The following is a 19,546-nucleotide window of genomic DNA, read 5'->3' as shown; positions in this document are numbered from 1 at the left end:
GTCGTATCACGGCGTCTCCACTGCAGTTCCGCGCAGCGTTGCGTAGCTCGACGTTCTCATGACGTCATCATCAACATTCTAATTAGATACACTGCAGGACGACGGCCTCTCGCAGCAATCTCCAGTTAGCCCTGTCCGGCTACTCGGGATGTTGGCGAAATTAAGATTAAACAGCGCGAATTTAGATGAGGACAAAAAAGAAGAAAGAAGCGAAATACACAGGCCAGGCGCCGTTCCGAGCAGGAAGCGCCTGTCCTGTGGATTTATCTCCTTTGTGTGTCCTCGTCGAAGTTAGTGCTATTTCTTCTTTCAGCAGTATGAACCAAATAGCCCAACGACACGTATTATTAAGACTCAGAATAGATTCGATCTAAAGGAACAAAACGAAAAGTTGCCTCATTGGCATTTTCGTGACACGTATGCGGCGTCGACAATTCATAATGCTCTTTGGTTAGTTCGCACAAGCCTAAAACGCAATGATGGTCGTTTTCCGAACGGCTCATCTATAACTTGGACTCAAAGCTGGCTTGATATGCCGACATATTTCACTTTTTAAGCAGCGACTGATGGCGCTTAAGGGGTGGCATATTCCGATGTTTTCATTGGTCATATCGCTTCCAACAGGACTATTCAGCGTTATCATACCGATGCACATAGTCTTCCGCTTGAGCCCCGCTTAAATGCAGCCATTGGCTGAGCGCAAGCACGACGTGCTAAAGTGAACCAGATTATTAAGAAACGGGTGTAAACAAGTTCAAGGCTTGTGCACGTCAACCAAAGACCCAGCACTATTCCAGGGAGGGCCCGGTACAGTTTTCAACTCTCGTTTAATATGTTACGTCATGACGAGCTCTTTTCCGTAGAGCGGCCGATGCACTGCAACAGCCCCAAGCGCTCGCTCTGCGCGAGGCTTTCCACGACACTATTGATAGAGAATGCGTACGTGCTCTGCGTGTTGCGAACTCTGTGTTCCGATTTTGAAAGCACCAAAGCCGGTCTTAATTGATTTCCCCAATTCTACGCGCCTAAATGAACAACGCAAACATATCTTCAATATATCACTTGTTCTCTTCGCTTCACTTGCGTGCGGCAAACAAGCAATCATTACGAGTGGTAGGATCACAGCACACGCCCTGTAACAGCGACCAGTGAGAGGAAACACGGGCATTGTAAAAGAAAAACAACGAAGCCTCGTGCTTATTGTTTACGCTGATGCTCACCTAAGAAATTAGCTACCAAAACTATATCAACGCAAGACCTGATGGCTGCACCGATATACGTGTCGCGCTTCAGAGGCGTGGTTTACTGAACATATCGCACGGAGAAAATAACAAATACTAACAAAACAAGTTGAACATAAGTTACATAGGTTAAACAGTTACATAGGTTAAAAAGAAATACTCAAAGGAAACAAATACATGCTTTAAGATGATAGCACATCAGCGGTGTACTGCCATCTTAAACAGCTATGCACGCATTTGCTTCCTCACCCACCGACTAGGTGAATACTAGAAGTGTCACGCACTCATGATTATAAGGTTACAAAGACAGCGTATTCGAAGCCCACCCTCGAAGTTTACACGTGTGCTACATTTCATGAGGCGATACGAGTACCCGGCCACGCAAGTGCATTCGACTTCGCAACCGTTGCGCCTTTCAGTATACATTTCAGCACCTGCGCCATAGTGCACCGTACTACCGTGCCGTGGCGTAGAACACGCGCCGCTACTGCGCCACTCCCCCACCCCTTTTTTCGTTCCAGTATAGGAGCCTGAAAGGGGCCACCGTACCGAGCCGCTCGGGCAGTGGGACCTCGGCTTCTGTTGTTTCTTCGCTTTCGCCTTCTGCTTCGGATACCGAGAAGCACCCCGCACTCACTACGGGTACGGGGGCCCCTAACACAAAGGCGTCGTTCGGCCTGAAGGAGCGCAGACAAAGAAAGCGTGCGCTAGGGATTACAGAGCACGGTATACGCGACGCTAACTAAGGAGAGGGATGGGCAGAACCAGAAAGATTGCAACAAACAAAAAGGGGTAACGACCCGAACCGGCTAGACAGAGCTGGGCGCTCCACATTATTTTGGTCCGCGGCTCCTCTCATTAACTGGGTACAGGTCGGAAGTCTGCAGGGTCCCGAGACAAAGTGCATTTCTGGGGGCGTTAGGCCTGACACTTTACACCTAACGCGCGAACTGTAAAACACAAACGAAAGAAACGGCGCACGCGAGAAACAAAGAATACAGCTCTCATGCAATCCAACACTTTTAGAAAATCCTCTTTGGCATGTTTTAATGTATGACGGAATTCCATCGGGTTGCGGCGGCTGATGATAAAAGAAGGAGGCAGACAGTGAGATAATGTGCACCCTTGAAAGTTAACATTCCGTTGTGAACAAAATTCCCTCACATAGCTACCAATATTTGCGGTCGGTGTACTTCTGGTATATTCACATTTATCGACAAACGCCCACGAAGCACAAGCGCTTCATTATTGGAGTACATAAGACACGCTGTAGCTATACTATACTGCTTATACTGTAACTATATACCTGGATTGGTTGGAAACAAAGTATGAGTGAATCCAAGTTGAAGGCGCTTCCCTCTACTGCGGGTGAAATATAATTTGCTTGTAGCCAAAATAGAACAAAAGTGCAGTACGAAGAGCGGTTGAACAAAATAAAAAAGGAAAGCAAGATATATTACTTCAATATTGGCCCATTAAGCCCAAACAACTGCCAAACGACCGCGAAAAAGCATTTCAAAGCGAAGCTCACGGAGATAATATACATCCTGATGACGAATTTCAAAACTGCGCTGTTTGAAGGTTTGTTCTCGTACGCTTCTGCTGGATGCTTCCTCAAATGGCACGAACGAATGTACTTCGAATGTTCAGCCCAGATATCTGTACTATGCTTCGGTCGCTATGCATGGTCTCGTGGGGTGCACTGAGCAACTTTGCTCCGTAACATTTAAAGCAGTCTTCGGTAACACTTTTGATGCAGTCAACGTCGGCGGTGTCATTACAATACTCATTGCTCCTCGATATGCACAACTATGCATAATATACAACTGATCTATAACGATGGACACTCCCAGGACTACAGCTACAATATCACGTAGCTGCGCAGATCGAAGGTCTTTCTAGCTTCCAAGGTAAGTCTATATCCCAGCAAAATTTAACTGATTATCTTATACCTAGTTACTCACTGTATCGTGTCGCTATCCAAGCATCACCTTGAATCTTTTCTTTTTCTTTTCTGATTTCCGAATGAGACTACAGGCCATACGATTTCAGATAATGCGTTTTACACGTCGTGATTCGATGTCGAGACTATACACATTTTGCATAATGCCGACGACTCTGTGTTTGACTAAGGCAACATTGAGTTCCTGCCACCATCGTGAATGATAGGCGTGGGTACGGGGCCGAGGCTGAGAGAGATGTGAGCGCAGAAACTGTTCATGGGCAACGTTGCTGCTTTGTTCTTACGTACCACGTGGCTCTGCAAGCGCGAACCGTTCCGCGCAGCGCCAGCTGCGAGGAAGACCTTGGCATGCTTCTGCGCCTGCAACACGAATGCGTCGTGAATTCGTCGTGCGTTGAGGTATCTTAGGTATTGCGGTGAAGCATTACAACGGCTGCAAAGGCAACCTTCTTACATTGTTTTCTTCAATCTCTCTCTCATCTCTCTCTCTCTCTTTCTTACTCGAAACATAAGATGAATGCGTGTAGGAAAGCCTTTCGAAGTTGCCGGCGGGCCGAGGATTGTTGTTCAAAGCGACGAATAGCGCAAATGAAAGGCAGCACGTGTGAGAGTACTTGTCTATCTTTTCACTATATGCGTCACTACGCCCTTTCCAATTAACAAACGCAAGCCTTGCTTATAGTTGTGATGTACGTCTACCATAAAATCAGCTCGACGGACGTCAAGTGGTGCTCTCCATGTATACTGAGGCCAACTATTCGATATGCCACGAGTCTCTAAAACCTAAACATGAATGTAGGCTCTCCAGCGTTCCCAGTTGCCTATAGTAACCTCATCCGACTGTCACTGAGGTACACGTTCAGGCTTAACAGACTACCTATTGTGCTTCTATAAAGCATCACCGACATCTTTGAACCCTCGGAAAAGCTAGTTTATGAATAAGGTAAGGCACACTTTTGCAAGATCCATATTCGTAAAACACATGACACAGGACGATCTGGTTTCATTCATCGAAGAGTTAAGAAAAAAGAAAGTAAACCATTTTTAATTTTTCCCCATAATCTCCAGCTCTGCAACTTTCTCCTTAACGGATGACAAAGAGCTGAGCGGCGTACTGACGAAAAAAAAGAAAGACGATGCACTACTCCGAAAAACCACGACTCCCCTTTTCGCAGATTTGCTGTATGCGAATACCCCGAATTGAGTCGATGCGGGCCCCTGCGGCTCCAAGCTACCGAGAGAGACGCATCAATCTCCTTAAAGCTAATAGTCAAAACGTCGCGTTTTTGGAGAAAGAAGCACTCGAAATAGGAAGGAAAGCGGTACTGTCGCCCGAAATCAGTGCAGAACGCGCCAGCGTGGGTCGAAGCCGAGGAGGAAAACCACGCAGCTGATCCATCTTGCTCCATAATCCGCCGATACAGAGACGCTCTCAAACAAAAGAGAAACATTAAAGAAACAAGAAGAGCGGTAGCAGTCGCAGCGGCCGACGCTCATGCCTGAGATGGAAGCCTCTGCACGAACGCATATACATAGATCTGCGTAAATGGGCACGCATATACAGACAGACACACGGCTGTAAGATATGCAGGGAGACCGAAACATTGCGCCGCTGCAAAATTGCTTCAAACCGCGCTTGCGTACGTATGCTGGCGCTACAGCGCTTATATGCGGAAGCGGTAGCACAAGCATCGCAGGCGACGGCGATAAAGGGACGGGAGCCGGCGGCGGGGCATCTCACGCACAGACAAGCGGCAAAGGCAGTAGCAGCCGAAGAAGAATAGGGTGATTGTCTCTGACACAGCGGCGGCCCGTTCCCTCTGCGAGCGGCGCTCGGGGAGTCCGTTTCCGACGGCGCATCATAATGCGGGTCACCGCGCCGCGCACGTCTTTCGAGCTGCGACGCAACATTCGTCAACGTCTTGGGAGGCCGCGCGGTGCGGCATGTGTGCCGCTAAGTACGCAGATCTATTCGAAGGCTCATTCTTCCTTTATCTCCCACCACAAGAAAACAACAATAAGAAATAAAGCGCACTCGCGCGGCCCACTCGGCCAACGAGGTAGACAAACAGCGGAACCTTCACTGTGTTTGCACACAAGCATGTTATTCTGCGGAGGGATAGGAGAGGGCGACATCGCCTGAGAAACACCTGCCGGCAAGGGCTGCCCAATAGTAATAATAATAGTAAGCATCAAGCCGCAGACGCATGCGGAGGCAAGACAGGCGTGCTCTTATTGCCAATCGCCGACCGTGGGTATGCGGCACCAATAAAAGAAAACCAAACTAATGAAGATCGAATAGACATTAAATTCTTAAGGAATAAAACAGCGATGAAAAATAGAAGGCACGAAAGGAAAGTCTTGTTAACACACACACACACACACACACACACACACACACACACACACACACACACACACACACACACACACACACACACACACACACACACACACACACACACACACACACGCACACACACACACACACACGCACACACACACACACACACACACACACACGCACACACACGCACACACACACACACACGCACGCACACACGCACACACGCACACACGCACACACGCACGCACACACGCACACACACACACTTGTTTCCAATTAGACCGGCGTCTCGACTCTATGGTCTTCTTCCAACCTTTACTTTCGCAAAAGGAGATAGACAAGCGCCAAAAGAAAAGCGTACAAAGAAAATGGGAAGAGCAGGCTGCTTCGCCGTACGCTGTTCGACCCGCACTTGACACAGAGGGACAAGAGCGGTCCGGGACAGTTCGCGTCGCTTTCTTCGTCCCGCATGCAGCAGTGGCTCACGGCAATCAAGGAACTCGTATGGACTATTCTCGTATTTTCGCTCGCTTCACTTTTCTATCGCGCTTCCAGGTTTGTCCCCAGACCCGTCGACACACAGTGGGAAGACGAACGTTCGCAGGACGATCTCAGTCTCTCGCAATGGCGGGGGGGATTTCAACCAACCGGGGCAGAGTGAATCCTGAAACAACGCGCACGACTAATTGACTTATGCAGCCACTGCTCAAACCAAATGAAAACCAAGATATATATGGTGTTCGAGCTAACGTTAGCCAAGCTGTTCAATGAGAATAAAACGATCTAAGAAGCGTGATAGAAGATACCGTTTAGAGAACTACTGTGTTCATCATCACGCCTATGACCATCGTACACTGTAGGTCTTTTAATTGCATCTTGCACCGTGTTCATTTTCTTTTTTTTTCTATTTTCGTTAAACAGCTTCGCTAACGTTAGCTGGGACACATGTTATACGAACATAAAGAGGGAGGAAAGAGGAATGACACTGAAGGAAATGAAAAGCTAACTCATGCCGGATGGCGAAAGACAGCGACCGTTGTTTTCATGGAAAAGCCGGGAAGGGCGTTATTATTGTGTTAATGCAATTCCTGCGATGTGATCAGGCCGTTTGCGCGCAAGCCCGTTCGCGTGCGCGGTCACGTCGATGAAACATTACGCCGCCCGTGGCAGAAAACTTCCCTTTGACTGGCACGAGACACAGCAAGCTTAATTATTGCAAACCGTTACAAGTGGACACCGAAAGAAAGCGGCTGCATCTAGTCCACGGAACTACGAAATCACAACGTCTACATGTATACGGATGCCAATACAAGAATGTCCCACCTTGCCGCGTAGGCACAAATGACCGCGCCACGCAAACAGGCAGCAAATGGTAAACCATGCGAGGGCGTCGCTGGTGCCCACCTCGTCGCACACTGATGTCGATTGCCAGGAGGTAAGCGAGAATTTCTCGCCCACCAATCAACGAGCAAAAACAACCTGAGAGCAGAATACGGCCATCGAGAAGACCCTTGCTTTGGCCAGAGGCTCTCTCTCTCTCTCTTCGATGCACCCGTTAACTATATATATATATATATATATATATATATATATATATATATATATATATATATATATATATATATATAGGGAGGGCAGAGTGGCGTGTGACATTTGTGCGTGGAGAATCAGTGATTGAAATCTGGCGCGCGTATACGCACGTACCTTGCTTGAGGCAGAGGCGTCTCCTTATCCCACAGCCTTTTCGTGATTAATCGGCCAAACCCCAACCTTCATGCCGTGGGTACAGACTATACAGAACGGAACAGGGACCTGTCTCTTTGCTCCAAAAACCCGAATAAATGAACACCGGGATGCTTTTACTTAGTGGCTGGCAGATAATATGCTGGAACAAGCCGAATGCGACGGTGTGCAGACACCACGCGAACACGTGTCTCAGCGAATCATTAAGCTGCTATAGCACCCACTATAATTAGCACGCGGCGTAAATTGCTTTTTCTTTTTTGAGCTAGGAGAGAGAGAGAGAGAAAGACGCGGCTTCCCGAGACGTGCTGGAACAGACGGCATATGCCTCGTCCATAGTATAGATTGTCGATGGCCGTTCGAACGACAAGCGCGTTGTGCCCAGAATGTGCGAGAATGAAGCGCAAAAGCAATACCCTGCACGCGGTTAGCCTCTTGGGGCAGCCAGGTATGAAAGCAGGTCAACTTGTTCGCTCACGAACGCTAATTGAAAAACTCGACGATCGATCAATTTCACGGTTCATTTAATCTGCTCCTGCTGGCGGCTTGGAGAGGTCTCGCCGTTACACACGCGCGACAACGACTCATTACGTCGTGTTGCGCGCCAATAAGAAAAAAAAAATAAAGAGAAAGGAAGAAACAAAAAGACACATGTCGTTCCCACTGACCATTTGCGGTTTCTGCAGCACGCCAAAAAGAAAACAACACGACACTCAGTAACGATCGCTAGCGGGCTGTTGTTGGGCGTTCATCCAGGTCCTTCTCAGAAAAAGAAAAAAGAAAAGCATTAAATTAACCGCGTCGAGGGAGGAAGGTGATGTCGACCAGTTGCTTTGACGACACGGCCAGCGGCGGGACCGGGACACGTTGTAAAGCATGCAGGCCCTTCGTGAAAGAACGAAGACGTGGAGTGCGGCGGCTGTGAGACGTTCTCCGTACAGTGAGCGAAGCAACGCGACCCGATCGAGTAATAGTCTACATTCTGCGTGCGATGAGCCTCCGCTCACTCTAATGCCAGAGACAGAGTGGAGGGGGTGGGTGCCAACACGAGTTGTGCGTCTCGCCTTATTGGGGACGACCCGAATGGCGCTGCGGAGACGCGTCGGAATGGCGCTGCCCATTCCGGGGCTGCGCCGCAGGCGCTGTGTGTTCAGCCAAGACGGAACCGAAAAAAGAACGAGGGGGGAATGTGGGGGAGAGAGAAAGACAGATTGCAGCGCACTCTAGAACGAGGATTAGGAATATGCACTGCGAAGCGCCAGCGACTAAACCTTTCCATCTCATCCCGATCCTTCGTCCCCGTTAGAGAAACGGTGCGAATGTGAGCGCGCACAAGGCATGACGCCGAATGGCCTCCATTCGGAACGGGCTCGAATCACGACTGCGGTCGCTAATCGGCGCCGACGTCCGTGCATTGCTCAGTGCTGGGGCCGCTTTGTATATGTATTCGCGTATACGGCTGGCATAGGCCTCGAGTGCGCGCGCATGAGCGAGACGATGATGGCTGCGGGGCACAGTGCCTCGCGCTTCTCGTATGCACGCCTTCCCTGTGTGCGGGACAGAGACAATATATACGGAGGGGTGGAGGAAGGGGGCCGCCAAAGACTGAGCAGCTATATGCATTACGTACGGAACGCGTCCTGAATGCGCGCGCCCAGGGACTCAATTACGAGAACGCGGCGTGTGAGAGGATAGGATGCGGCATGGATGTGTGCTCACTGGAGAGATGAGGGGGGTGGCGGCAATTCAGCCTGGAGAGATAAGGGCGCGTGACCGACTATGCGGACGAACTGAGGAAAAGGTCAGCCTGAGAAAAAAAGATTATGCCGCCCTACGAACGTCTGCGGTGGTTACGGTGCGTTGGGTGTAAGTTAATGCTGGACGGATGGGAGAAGACCGAAGCTGAGCCGCTGCGCGCCCAGAGGATGGTACTAGTAAGGAAAAAAAAGATGTATGATGATAAAGAGAACGCATGATGTTTTACTTGAGATAGAAAAAAATTGACCTCAGGCTAAAGGGAGGAGTTAGATTCTGATGAGAGAGATTACATTTGAGGCCAGTGGTCGCGCCCTCCAGGGTAAAACATGCCATCGAGAACAGCTTGCAGCATCACGCGATTGTTGATCACTATGCGATTTCTCTTTCTTGCGATAGTAACTATATGGACACTCAGACGCATTTTTGCTGTCGGCGTCGCTGTCGCCATCGCTCAGCGTCGTATGCTGTATGTGCGAATGAAAGTACGCGAGGGAAGCCGACAATCGCGGCTCAATCTGGCGCGTGCAAAGGAGGAAAACGGAGAGCAAACGCGCCGTCTTCCGTCGCGCGAAAGGCCGTGGGGGGATAGCAGGGAGGGGAGGGGGGCGGTGGTGTGCTCCGGCAACAACTGCGTATTTCGCGACCGGGCACAAGGGGAACCGATAATCGCGGCTCAATCTCGCGCGTGATAGGGAGGAAAATGGGGAGGCAGCGCGAAATGGAGGGGGAGGGGAGGGGGTTGCGGCTTTGAATCCGCCGACAGGTGCGTACTTCCCCCGGCCGCGCGCGGTCGCGTGCGTCGTATTTTGAGAGGTATCTGCAGACGACTCATACCTTTGTTCGCGCTGTGTTATCACCATTCTTGCGTTGAGGCGATAGGCAGCACGAAGGTCACTTCACTTGTTGCTGCTGCCGCGCTTGCTCACACCAGCGCTTTGACAACGAGTGTCCGCGCTCATCGAGTATGGCGCGTTCACGTCTGCTTGTGCGCGCTGACACCATGCTTGTTAATTCAGTTAGTAAGTGAATGTTTCCAAGCTTATACAGAAGACAAAACTACTATCCTTACTTCGCATAGCTCTATACTAATTTGCTACTGTAATCGATACTTTGCCTTTCAGGCGAAACTGCGACTTTTTATGTCAACACAGAAACTTATAGGCGAGATCAAGGAGTCTAAATAATGTTTGTTCATTCGCTTCCCTACAATCAAGTAGTGCGATTGCAACATGGGATCCGTGATAGCTCAGGTATAAACCATACAAAATCCAGGATAAGAAATCCAGTATGACTCCTACACCCCCCCCCTCCCCCCGCCCCACTTCCTAAGCGCACGCCTAAACATTACTTCGATGCTGTATAGCTGCGTACATCTGCCACTCAGCCGAATATCGTTGACAGAATACTCTCCTAAAGGATTGCGTGTACGCTTTTGGAAACAAGACATCCAAGGGAAGCATAAGCAGACTTATGAATGCGAAAACATTTCACTGCAGAACCGTGAGGGACATCGAGCCACACGGCACTATGTCTACGTTCAGTAACTATGAGCTCAATGACGAAGTGATTAAGTTAAGTGACTAAGCTCAGTGACTAAAGCATCGCACTGCTGAGCGCAAGGTCGCGGGTTCGATCCCGCCCGCATACCAAGAACAGCAAAATTAAAAGAAGAAGAAGAAAAGAGCGCTTTGAGTGCACATTAAAGCACTCCGCACGGTCAAAATTAATCTGAAGACGTCTACTACGGCGTCCCGCATAAACCACTGCACATGTGCCCATCGTCGCCGTCGACCATACGCGGGTGGCAACCCTTCCTTTGGTGCATCGTCCGTCTCTAATAAACAGCTGTCTCAAAGAAAGATATCCTCGTAAAAACAAAAAAAGTTCGCAATGTCAACGATGTGAGCCCTTGGAGATGTCGCTGCCCCGAGGTCCTCGCCGCGCGCGCCGCCAACGCTACGACAATAAGTGACTGCCGATGCGGTCGCAACATCGTGCCAACGCCGGCACCAAGGGGACAACAGCGGAGGCTTCGGCGCCGGGCACTGTATGACGCGGCGCCGAAGCAGGAAGCAGCCACTTTATAGTTGGCGGGTACGTCATCCGATCGCGTCGATGGAGGAGGCACGTCGCGCCTGCGCCACGCTTGCCTGTGTACAGACCTCAATGTACGTACTTCAATGCGAGAAATACGGAGCATGGCATGGCTATGTGGACGACCGCGGCAGCGGCCAAGTGGTGAGACGGCTGGGCTCGTGACAGACACGTAGATTTGTGCACTCGGCGCGCCGCGCCTATTGAAAGCCGCGTCGTGACTGACGAGGAACACCCACGATCCCGGCACGTTCGCGTCCCGGTCCTGTATATACTATATCTATATATATACACGTACGTCTCGGACAAAAGCTCACTGGCTGCTGTGTCAAGCGCTGCGCCGTGACAGTGTAAGGTGGAAAGGGGGGGAAGGGCAACGACGGCTGTCGCGCAAGAAGGACATGTACAGGACAAAAGACCTGAAGTCACTATACGCGCCATCCAGACAAACCCTCGAATGCGAAACCGACGACTGCCACAAGTGACATTACCCGCTTGGCAAGTTACCGCCTCCTATGTATAAGCGAACACGGTAGACGTTTGCGAACGGTGTCTTAAGAAGGACCAAACACGATACGATAAAGAGCACATACCACGACGAGGGCCTTACGAGATCAAGTTAAGAACTCGTTAAAGCTTGTTTTCCGGTTCTATTACTCCGTGAGGGCTTAATTCCACTCTTCTGCCTATGAGTTTTTTGTGAAGTGGGCAGTACTAACGCAAGAAAAAGAAAACAAAAGCAGACAGATCATGAGTCCACTTATCGACCACTTCCTTAACAGATAACAACAGGAAAGATTTAGTCCGCTACTCCGAAACAAGGACGACGGAGATGCTTTAAGTAAAATGTTACGCTTCAGGACGTACAACCAAACATAAATTACACCATGGCTTCTTCAGGACTCACCGGCAATTGGCCGGCAGTAAGGTTTTGCACATACCAGCACCTCGGGTAAACCGAATGGATCGCTGATCTAGAACACAAAGACAGGTCACCTTATCGCTCGTGACTGCAGCATGCACGTGCAGTCGGTCTTAGATCAGCCCCGATCAACCATGCGTTGCGTATTAATATGGCCCAATTACATATCTACAAGGCAGATATTGCACTCCCTCGATCGCCGTGAGAAGTATACTACGCAAACAGACTCCAGTTACAAGGACGTGCGAGAACCTCTCGTCGAGAATTTCAACAGAAACAGAACGCTACCAAAAACGATAAACACTGCGCTCTTTGTACGACCCATACATGATACGCTGAGGGATCTTTCTGGAGCGTTACGAAATGAAGGAAGTGGATTACGCTTGCTCGTATTGCGCACTTGGCAGACATTTCATAATCTAAACATCGTCGTGACCCTTCTTGCTGCGCACACTCGCCGCCGCTCACCTGCACAATTTTTTCCTGCACAGTCTTTTCGTTCTTTGAGCCCTCGTCAGTAAACAAAAAGAACTCTACAGCGCTCTAAATGACAATGATCCTGCCTACAATCTCCTACGGAGTTATCTGTCCCTTTAATTACGGTATACCTTTCTCCAAGTATTTTCACCTCTTCATCGCATCCTGCTCTGAACTACGTAGTGCTGGTTCTTTAGTACAAGATATCCTAGCAACAGGAGATAACTACAAGGGTCGCGCAGGCTTTTTATTTTTCTTAAGGTCTGTTCTCTTTTACGGCGCACCTTTCACATGAAGTGCGCCTTTCGACAAAATTTATGTTAAACTTCGTTCGTATAACTCGTGTGATTTTGCGCATATAACTTCGCCTTTCTCGTATTCAGGTCAACGCACGAATTCTCCTTCTCAGCACGCAACCATCCGCCATCTTAGCGTTGCCATCACCAGAGTTCTAATAGGAGGCACGCACTGGTCATTGCGGCTGTCGTGTTACTGCAGGGCTAGCCAGGTGAAAATGTGGACGTTATCTCGATACGCCAATGATCAGCTGCGCTGTGGAAGCCGTAAAGAAGGCAGTGGAGATTATGCCACTAATGTCATCACTTAAATATATTCGCGATAGACCATGATCTCGCGTCGACGTCGCTTGCGCTCCCTGAATCTGCTACGTTCAGCGAGCGACATGCCCCCCAGTCAGCACTCGCGGAAACACACGGCGACCTCCGCATACCCGCACCCACGCGTGGCGCCTCGAGCGACGACAACGACACTGCACCGGGTCGAAGGACTCCGCAGGAACGGACGCGCGGACAGTCCTCGAACGTTCCCACTTCGCCACACGCCACCACGCGTACACCGCTGTTGCCCGCGGAGCGGAGGCCTGCGATACGTGCCCGCGCACAGCAACGCAGCTCTAGCCTGAGTTCAAGTCGATTAAAAGCGCGCGCGACGGCGAGATGAACGGACACGATAAGGGCGCGGACCACGCGACGGTCGTGTTACTGGCGCGTATACACCCTGTAGCGTCTACGGTGTGTTTTGGATTCTCTGCATGGCCGTCACGTAGACGCTCTCGCACCGCCGAGGAGGGGCGCTATGCAAGGTGAGGCAATTGCGAGACCGCAGCCGTCGGGCGTCGAATGCGAACATGACACGCGACTCTACCTCTCTGCACTCGTTGCAGCTCCATTGGCGGCTCAGCCAGGAATCGAAGTCTGTTTAAAGGTGGCCGCACAAGAGATCAGAGTGATGTCACGCGCAAAAGCATTCTTATCAACGGCAATTTCACCCTGCTCCCTTTTTAACGGACAACATACATGGCCCGTACAGGGAATCGAGGAATCGACAAATCAGCAACAGCGTCCCATGCGTGCCTTTCTCCCATATACACACCCGTCCTGGCGATACACAGTGGCTAGGCACCGCTCCGCTAGATAGTTCCACCGCGTATACGGCGGTGTTGCGGGATCAAACCTCGCCCACGGCGGTCGCAATCAGGCAGGAGCGAAATGAAAAGCATAAAAAACAAGAGAGAGAGAGAGAGAGAGAGAGAGAGAGAGAGAGATACGCCTGTAAACTTAGATTTAGGTATACTTAAAAGAAAACCACCAGGCGGTTAACCCGGAACTCTCCTCTACAGGAAGACCCTCATGGCCCGCGGTGGATCTTTGAGACGCAAACTCGACAGAGCCTTAGAAATACCAAACGCAAGCGGCTTAGGGCAAGCGACATATAGCGCCAGCCGAGCTGAGGACGTGCTGAACCTAAAATCCGCCTGCCTACTTTACTTTTGTGCAAAGGGCTGATAACCTCCGCTAACTTTGGGACCGGTAATTTATAAGACTCCCTGGCACCTTCGGTATCGCGGGCTATCGCTGTCACTGCAAGAAAGGCGGGCGATCGCTAAATAAATAGCAATAAAAACTAAAGTTGTCCCTCTAGAAGAAAGCACGTTCCTAACGCAAACGCGTTTTCAAACGTATGAATACAAAGTTACTGCACTACATACCCCCCGGCCCCTGTCTCAATTCCTATTTCCATGCTTCTTCATTTTCTTTTTTTTCAGCGCATGCAGTTCCAATTATTTCCCGTGCATACTTGTCTTCGTAGAAAGTTACGTTATTGCGAAACCATGCAAGCTAAACAATTATTTCAGGAAAGGTTAAAGGGCAAGACTCGGCTCTCGCTTTCGAAGAAACAGCCAGTTCCGGGCGCAAAACGCCAACGCAGTCTCGCTCGTCTCGTCGCTTAGTCGCCCGTCGAGAAGACAGAGCGGCGAGCAAAGCGGCGTGCGCGTACAACGTAAACACGGGCGCCGGGCGCAGTGTGTAGTGTATATATAAGGTGGCGGCAGCGGGAGAGTTCCCTTTCAATGCCTCATTAGTCCGAGGCCCCATCCGTTGCCCACGTGAAAGTGGCACGCGAGCACCGCATACGAGCCCCACGCAGCGAAAAGGCCATGTGTGCTGGCTGCTGGTCTTCGACGGGCGCGCGCGTGTCGACTAGGCGCTCCACCTAGGCAGTTATGTGCAGCGGACTGCGAGGCGACTAGAGGAGTGAACGCGACCTTATCAGCTGCCAGAGAACACCCTCGTCAAAAACTCTATAACTCCGCCACAGTGCCTGGCTTTTTTCTTCGCTATGTTTTCCCGTGGAATCGGACAAGCACTTCGAACGTGCGCTGGAGCTGCTTAAGCACACATGCACGAGAGACCAGGCCGTTCACCGCTGCACTCAAAATACGGCACTGTACGTTCTCGCTCGCAGGTATCTGGTTCAAGCTCAACCGCATTCGCGCACCGCTGCACGTTAGTACACGGGGAGACGGAGATCGAGACACTGCGGGGGCGGGCGGGTGGCTGCAAACCTCGCGTGACACGTGATACATGGCACAATTTGTGCTAAGGGGACGAAATCCAATTACGCAGGGCATGGCTCGCAGGCGCGTCTAGGGCGGAGCGGTGGGGGGGGGGGGGGGGGCTAAGGGGCCGTGACGAGCACCGCGCGCACTTGCGCACGTTGCTGTACACACACCAGGGGAAAACTGCTGCGCTGAAATTCGATTTCGAACGCGAGGAGGAAAAGAAAATGAACGGCAATTGTCCAAATGAGGGAGGAATCGTTTTGTTTCAGTTTCGCCGCTTCGCTTTCCGGACCATTATCGTCCGTCCCATCGGATAGCGTTGCCCGCAATCTTTGTGTATTTGCGGCAGGAGCCCGGCCGAACGTTTCTGCCTTCATCTGCGTGATACGTACCAGTGAAACAGCTATATATCACAGGGGCTTGAACATCTTGAACATCTTGCGTTGCACTACTGACACTAGCTATATGTTGGTGAAACATGATCTGACTGGGTCCAGTGACGGTAGCACAAAAACTCGACACGCGGATCGTAAAAGAAATAGTAATATAAAAGTAGAAGGAAATATAGCGAAGATGAAGAACACTGTTCTGTCAACAAGCAATATACACTCGCGCTTCATTTATTAGGGCAAATATTTCTCGACTGCAGTACTGCCGAGCCGGACGCATGAAACAAATTTATTCAATAACATTATACCCTGAATCAGAACAGACAAGCATATACGCAACAGAACGAGAGGCAACCGCATCGCACGCATTCATGGCGTACTTTCGTCGAGGCGGCGTCCGGCGTAGACGCGTCCATTTTACGGTGTCCCGCGCGTAGCGCGGTAATAAAGACCGGTAAAGGGGCACAGCTTATCGTGCGCACGTGGACCACGGCAAAGGCGCAGTTATCCCATGGAGCGACGCACGCCGTAAATGCGCTTGAAACATGTTACATGTGGTCGCCGATATAAAAGCGAGCGCGAGAGGCCTCCACGCGGCATTTTCCAAGCCACGCTGCTCCAGAAGCAAGTCGCTACTCCTGCCTCCTTTTGTTAAATTGTCTTTTTCCCCGTCGAGGTCAGCAAAACAAGATCGCATCAGTCCGGCTAGCCATGGTTGTCCCACGCAACTGCACGGTATGCGAGTCCTGCAGGGTGCGCATTAAGGACGTGATTAAAAGTAATGGCTCGCGCCATCTCGTAATGAGCACGGTTTGGCGGCTGTGGTTAGCGCTGTTAGCAGGAAGCCTTCGCTTCGCGCATGCCGAGACACCGCAGCGTGTCGCCTTGGTCGTGGTGATGAATGCTTTATGAGCAGCCATGAGAAAGGGAGAAGACAGTCAAGCAGCAAGGTGAAAGCAGCAACACTCGAGTCAAGGACGAAGAGGAGGGGGAGAGGGGGGGAGTCCTCCCGCTCGATCGCCAACTACCCACGCTCCTTGGAAGGTGTACACACGTACACCTTCCCTTCCTTGGGGTGTCGACGTCTGCTAGCCAGCCGAGACATTATTCATCGCCAGACATCGTGCGCGCACGAACTATCGCCAGCTTCCGCGATGCGGGCGTATGCCGGAGGCTTCACATCGCGAGAAAAGAAAACAAGAAAGCTACAACAGCGAGCCTACCTATATAGGCAAAGCGTGCAAACGCGCGCTCTGCAGCGGTGGCTGTGTATACCGATGACAAATGCGTGTCACGGCGACAGCGGCACTGGTAATGGCCGTGGAATGAAGTGGAAGGGAAGGGCAGGTAGCAACTCCGTTTTCTTGGGAGACTGACGCGGAAAAAAACGGTGTGGAAGGGGGAGGGAGGCGCCGCGGACAACCGGTATGCAAATGAACAATAACGAGTCTTGCTTCCGCAGTTTTTACACGGATGGCTTGCTCGTCGGGAGAGGAGATATGTAAGTCGACTGAAATTCGCGCAACGGTCGGTAAGAGGGAAAGTGATCGATGAGTCGATCCTTCTACGCATACGCTGGCTGCTACCAAGTGGAACTGTATATGCGTCTGAATGATTGAAATCTTAACCGAGTTCCACGTCACAGACATCCGGTGGTGCCATGTTTGCAAAACTCTCTTCTCTAGCGCACAGACGACGTGTGGATAAATTTCGAGAATCCGGAGAGTCGCTCAGTGTTCACCTCATATTTACGTTTATATGCAGTAAACTGTGCAAAGTGCAATGAAAGAGAGGAAGAAGAAACTGAAAAAAAGAACCTTGAGTGGGTCGGTTCTACTACTACTACTACTACTACTACTACTACTACTACTACTACTACTACTACTACTACTAATAATAATAATAATAATAATAATAATAATAAGAAGAAGAAGAATGATAATAATAAGACTGATGAAAATGCCCTACTGTATTGATGGTTGAAACGACCCGAGGAAGTTGAAATCGATCGTGTGTTACGTTCAGCTACCGCTACGTTCTTGGTCCAGGTTCGGCACCTAAAACACGAATACTACGATTCGCCGACATGCTCGGCAGTAGTTAAATCGCGATGCCACTTAACGCGGCTTCTATGAACGTTTTCTCGCGACTAAGACGAATCGAAAGCAAGGAAGTGAGCAGGTCCAATTGCATACAAATTCGCAGTTTCGTCTCGCAGGAACCACGCAACTTCTGAGCGTGAAGCGGGGCACGCTCTATAACCTGCACGGCAGCAATGTATAAGAACGGGCTAGTTGGCAATGCACATAGAAGCGACTATGCCGCGCAAAAACAGGCTAAAGACGAATAACAGGAAGGTACACAGTAGACACGTGCATCCGTGGACAATGGCCGAAATCATACACGGCTCGCTGGTCCTGTCATGTTTTGTGTAAAGACTGCAAGACCGCCTTCCCCGTTCCTCGCCACTATATCGCTACTCACGCAGGCGGCACACGGCAAGGGGCTACGGACGCCTCGTCTCCACTCTGAGAATCCAAACAAGGCCGGCGCGGTCGTGCAGTCGGTGCCGGCGCTCGACGAGGAAAACTCAAGGTGCCCCGCCATCGCTCATCGACTGTCCACTCGAGGCCCAGCGCTACTCCGTTATTACGGCCACAAGGACAGCTGAGCAAAATGCGTGCGCGCGCGCCCGCAGCCCATGGGAACCAAGCGGCGGCGATATACCCATGTATGCATGCACGTATAAACGCGCCCAAAAGCGCGCGCACGCCGGCCGATGCGCGGCGTTCGTAATGCGAAACCGATCATCGTTTAAGTAAAAGCGCGCGGTGCGCCCTCGGTAATCGCCGGGGAAGGCGTACGCGTCTTAACTATGTGGGCTGCGCGATGGCTTCGACGTGGTACCAACGCCACGCGGCGAATAATAGAGACGTGTGCACACGGCCGCGCGCGACGGCGACCCAGCTGTTGAAGCATACGCTTCCTCGAGCGTCCCGGGCCGTTCGATGAAGATGTCGAGAGAGAGCGCCGCCCATTTCATTAATAGCGCATTCAATTGACCGGAGCGTGCGCCTATTATGGCGCGGCCTACATGAAAGTGCCCGTGTACCTGGGGTGCAACATCAGCTTGTGCAAAGCTTCCTGGATGCTGCGCAAACACGCGCTTCGAGCAAGTGGCTCGAAGGTGTGGATGTCGACGCAGGGAGGAGGGGCAAACGAAAAAAAAAATGCACGCTTCTATTTTTGTACGTAAAGTGCAGCGCACGCGTTTCCCATCAAACTTAGTACTCGGCAAAGCGAACAGAAATCCTAGCTACCTGCGCGAAGTGCAGCTCTGATTCTCTATCGCGTTGAAAATCTGTAGTAATTATCAGCACAATGGGAGGCTACAGAGTAAAGAACGTTGAAGTCCACAGTTCCACAAATGTCCGCTGATTAGACATGCTGTACTTCAATATTCGTACCAGACATCATATATTGCGAAAAAGATGAGGTCATGCCACCCATCCCTTACCCCCCTCCACCAGGGTTAGGTTGGGGATTGAAAAGAGCGCTACGTTTTTATGAATGATGATTAGTCGAGATCTTCAAACCACAGGGCAGTGGAAATTGCAGAAACTACAGACGAGTCCACCAACAAAACTAAACCGCCTCGATACGCAGACGAGGGTAAAAATAAAGGGCAAAAATAAAGTGGAACTTCGCTGTACATGTACATCTCGGCAGCAGCATGCCTATTGTTTTTG

The 19,546-nt window shown here is 50.7% G+C and overlaps 1 protein-coding gene across 7 annotated transcripts in view; it reads right to left on the bottom strand.

Annotated features, from left to right (window-relative positions):
- The window catches only part of rols (zinc-RING finger and ankyrin repeat domain-containing protein rolling pebbles), a 312,403-nt gene that overhangs the window by 93,242 nt on the left and 199,615 nt on the right, over positions 1 to 19,546 (bottom strand). For 3 of the 7 annotated variants that reach the window (XM_075692170.1, XM_075692173.1, XM_075692171.1), the window contains exon 3: positions 3,493 to 3,564. The exons of the other annotated variants lie outside the window; for them this stretch is intronic. In XM_075692170.1, the coding sequence (XP_075548285.1) occupies positions 3,493 to 3,564 (72 nt within the window). The remainder of the gene's footprint in view (positions 1 to 3,492; positions 3,565 to 19,546) is intronic. 7 annotated transcript variants of the gene reach the window in all.

Source organism: Dermacentor variabilis, chromosome 5 (assembly GCF_050947875.1).
Source record: "Dermacentor variabilis isolate Ectoservices chromosome 5, ASM5094787v1, whole genome shotgun sequence".
NCBI lineage: Eukaryota > Metazoa > Arthropoda > Arachnida > Ixodida > Ixodidae > Dermacentor > Dermacentor variabilis.
This window is presented reverse-complemented; position numbering and strand designations above follow the sequence as displayed.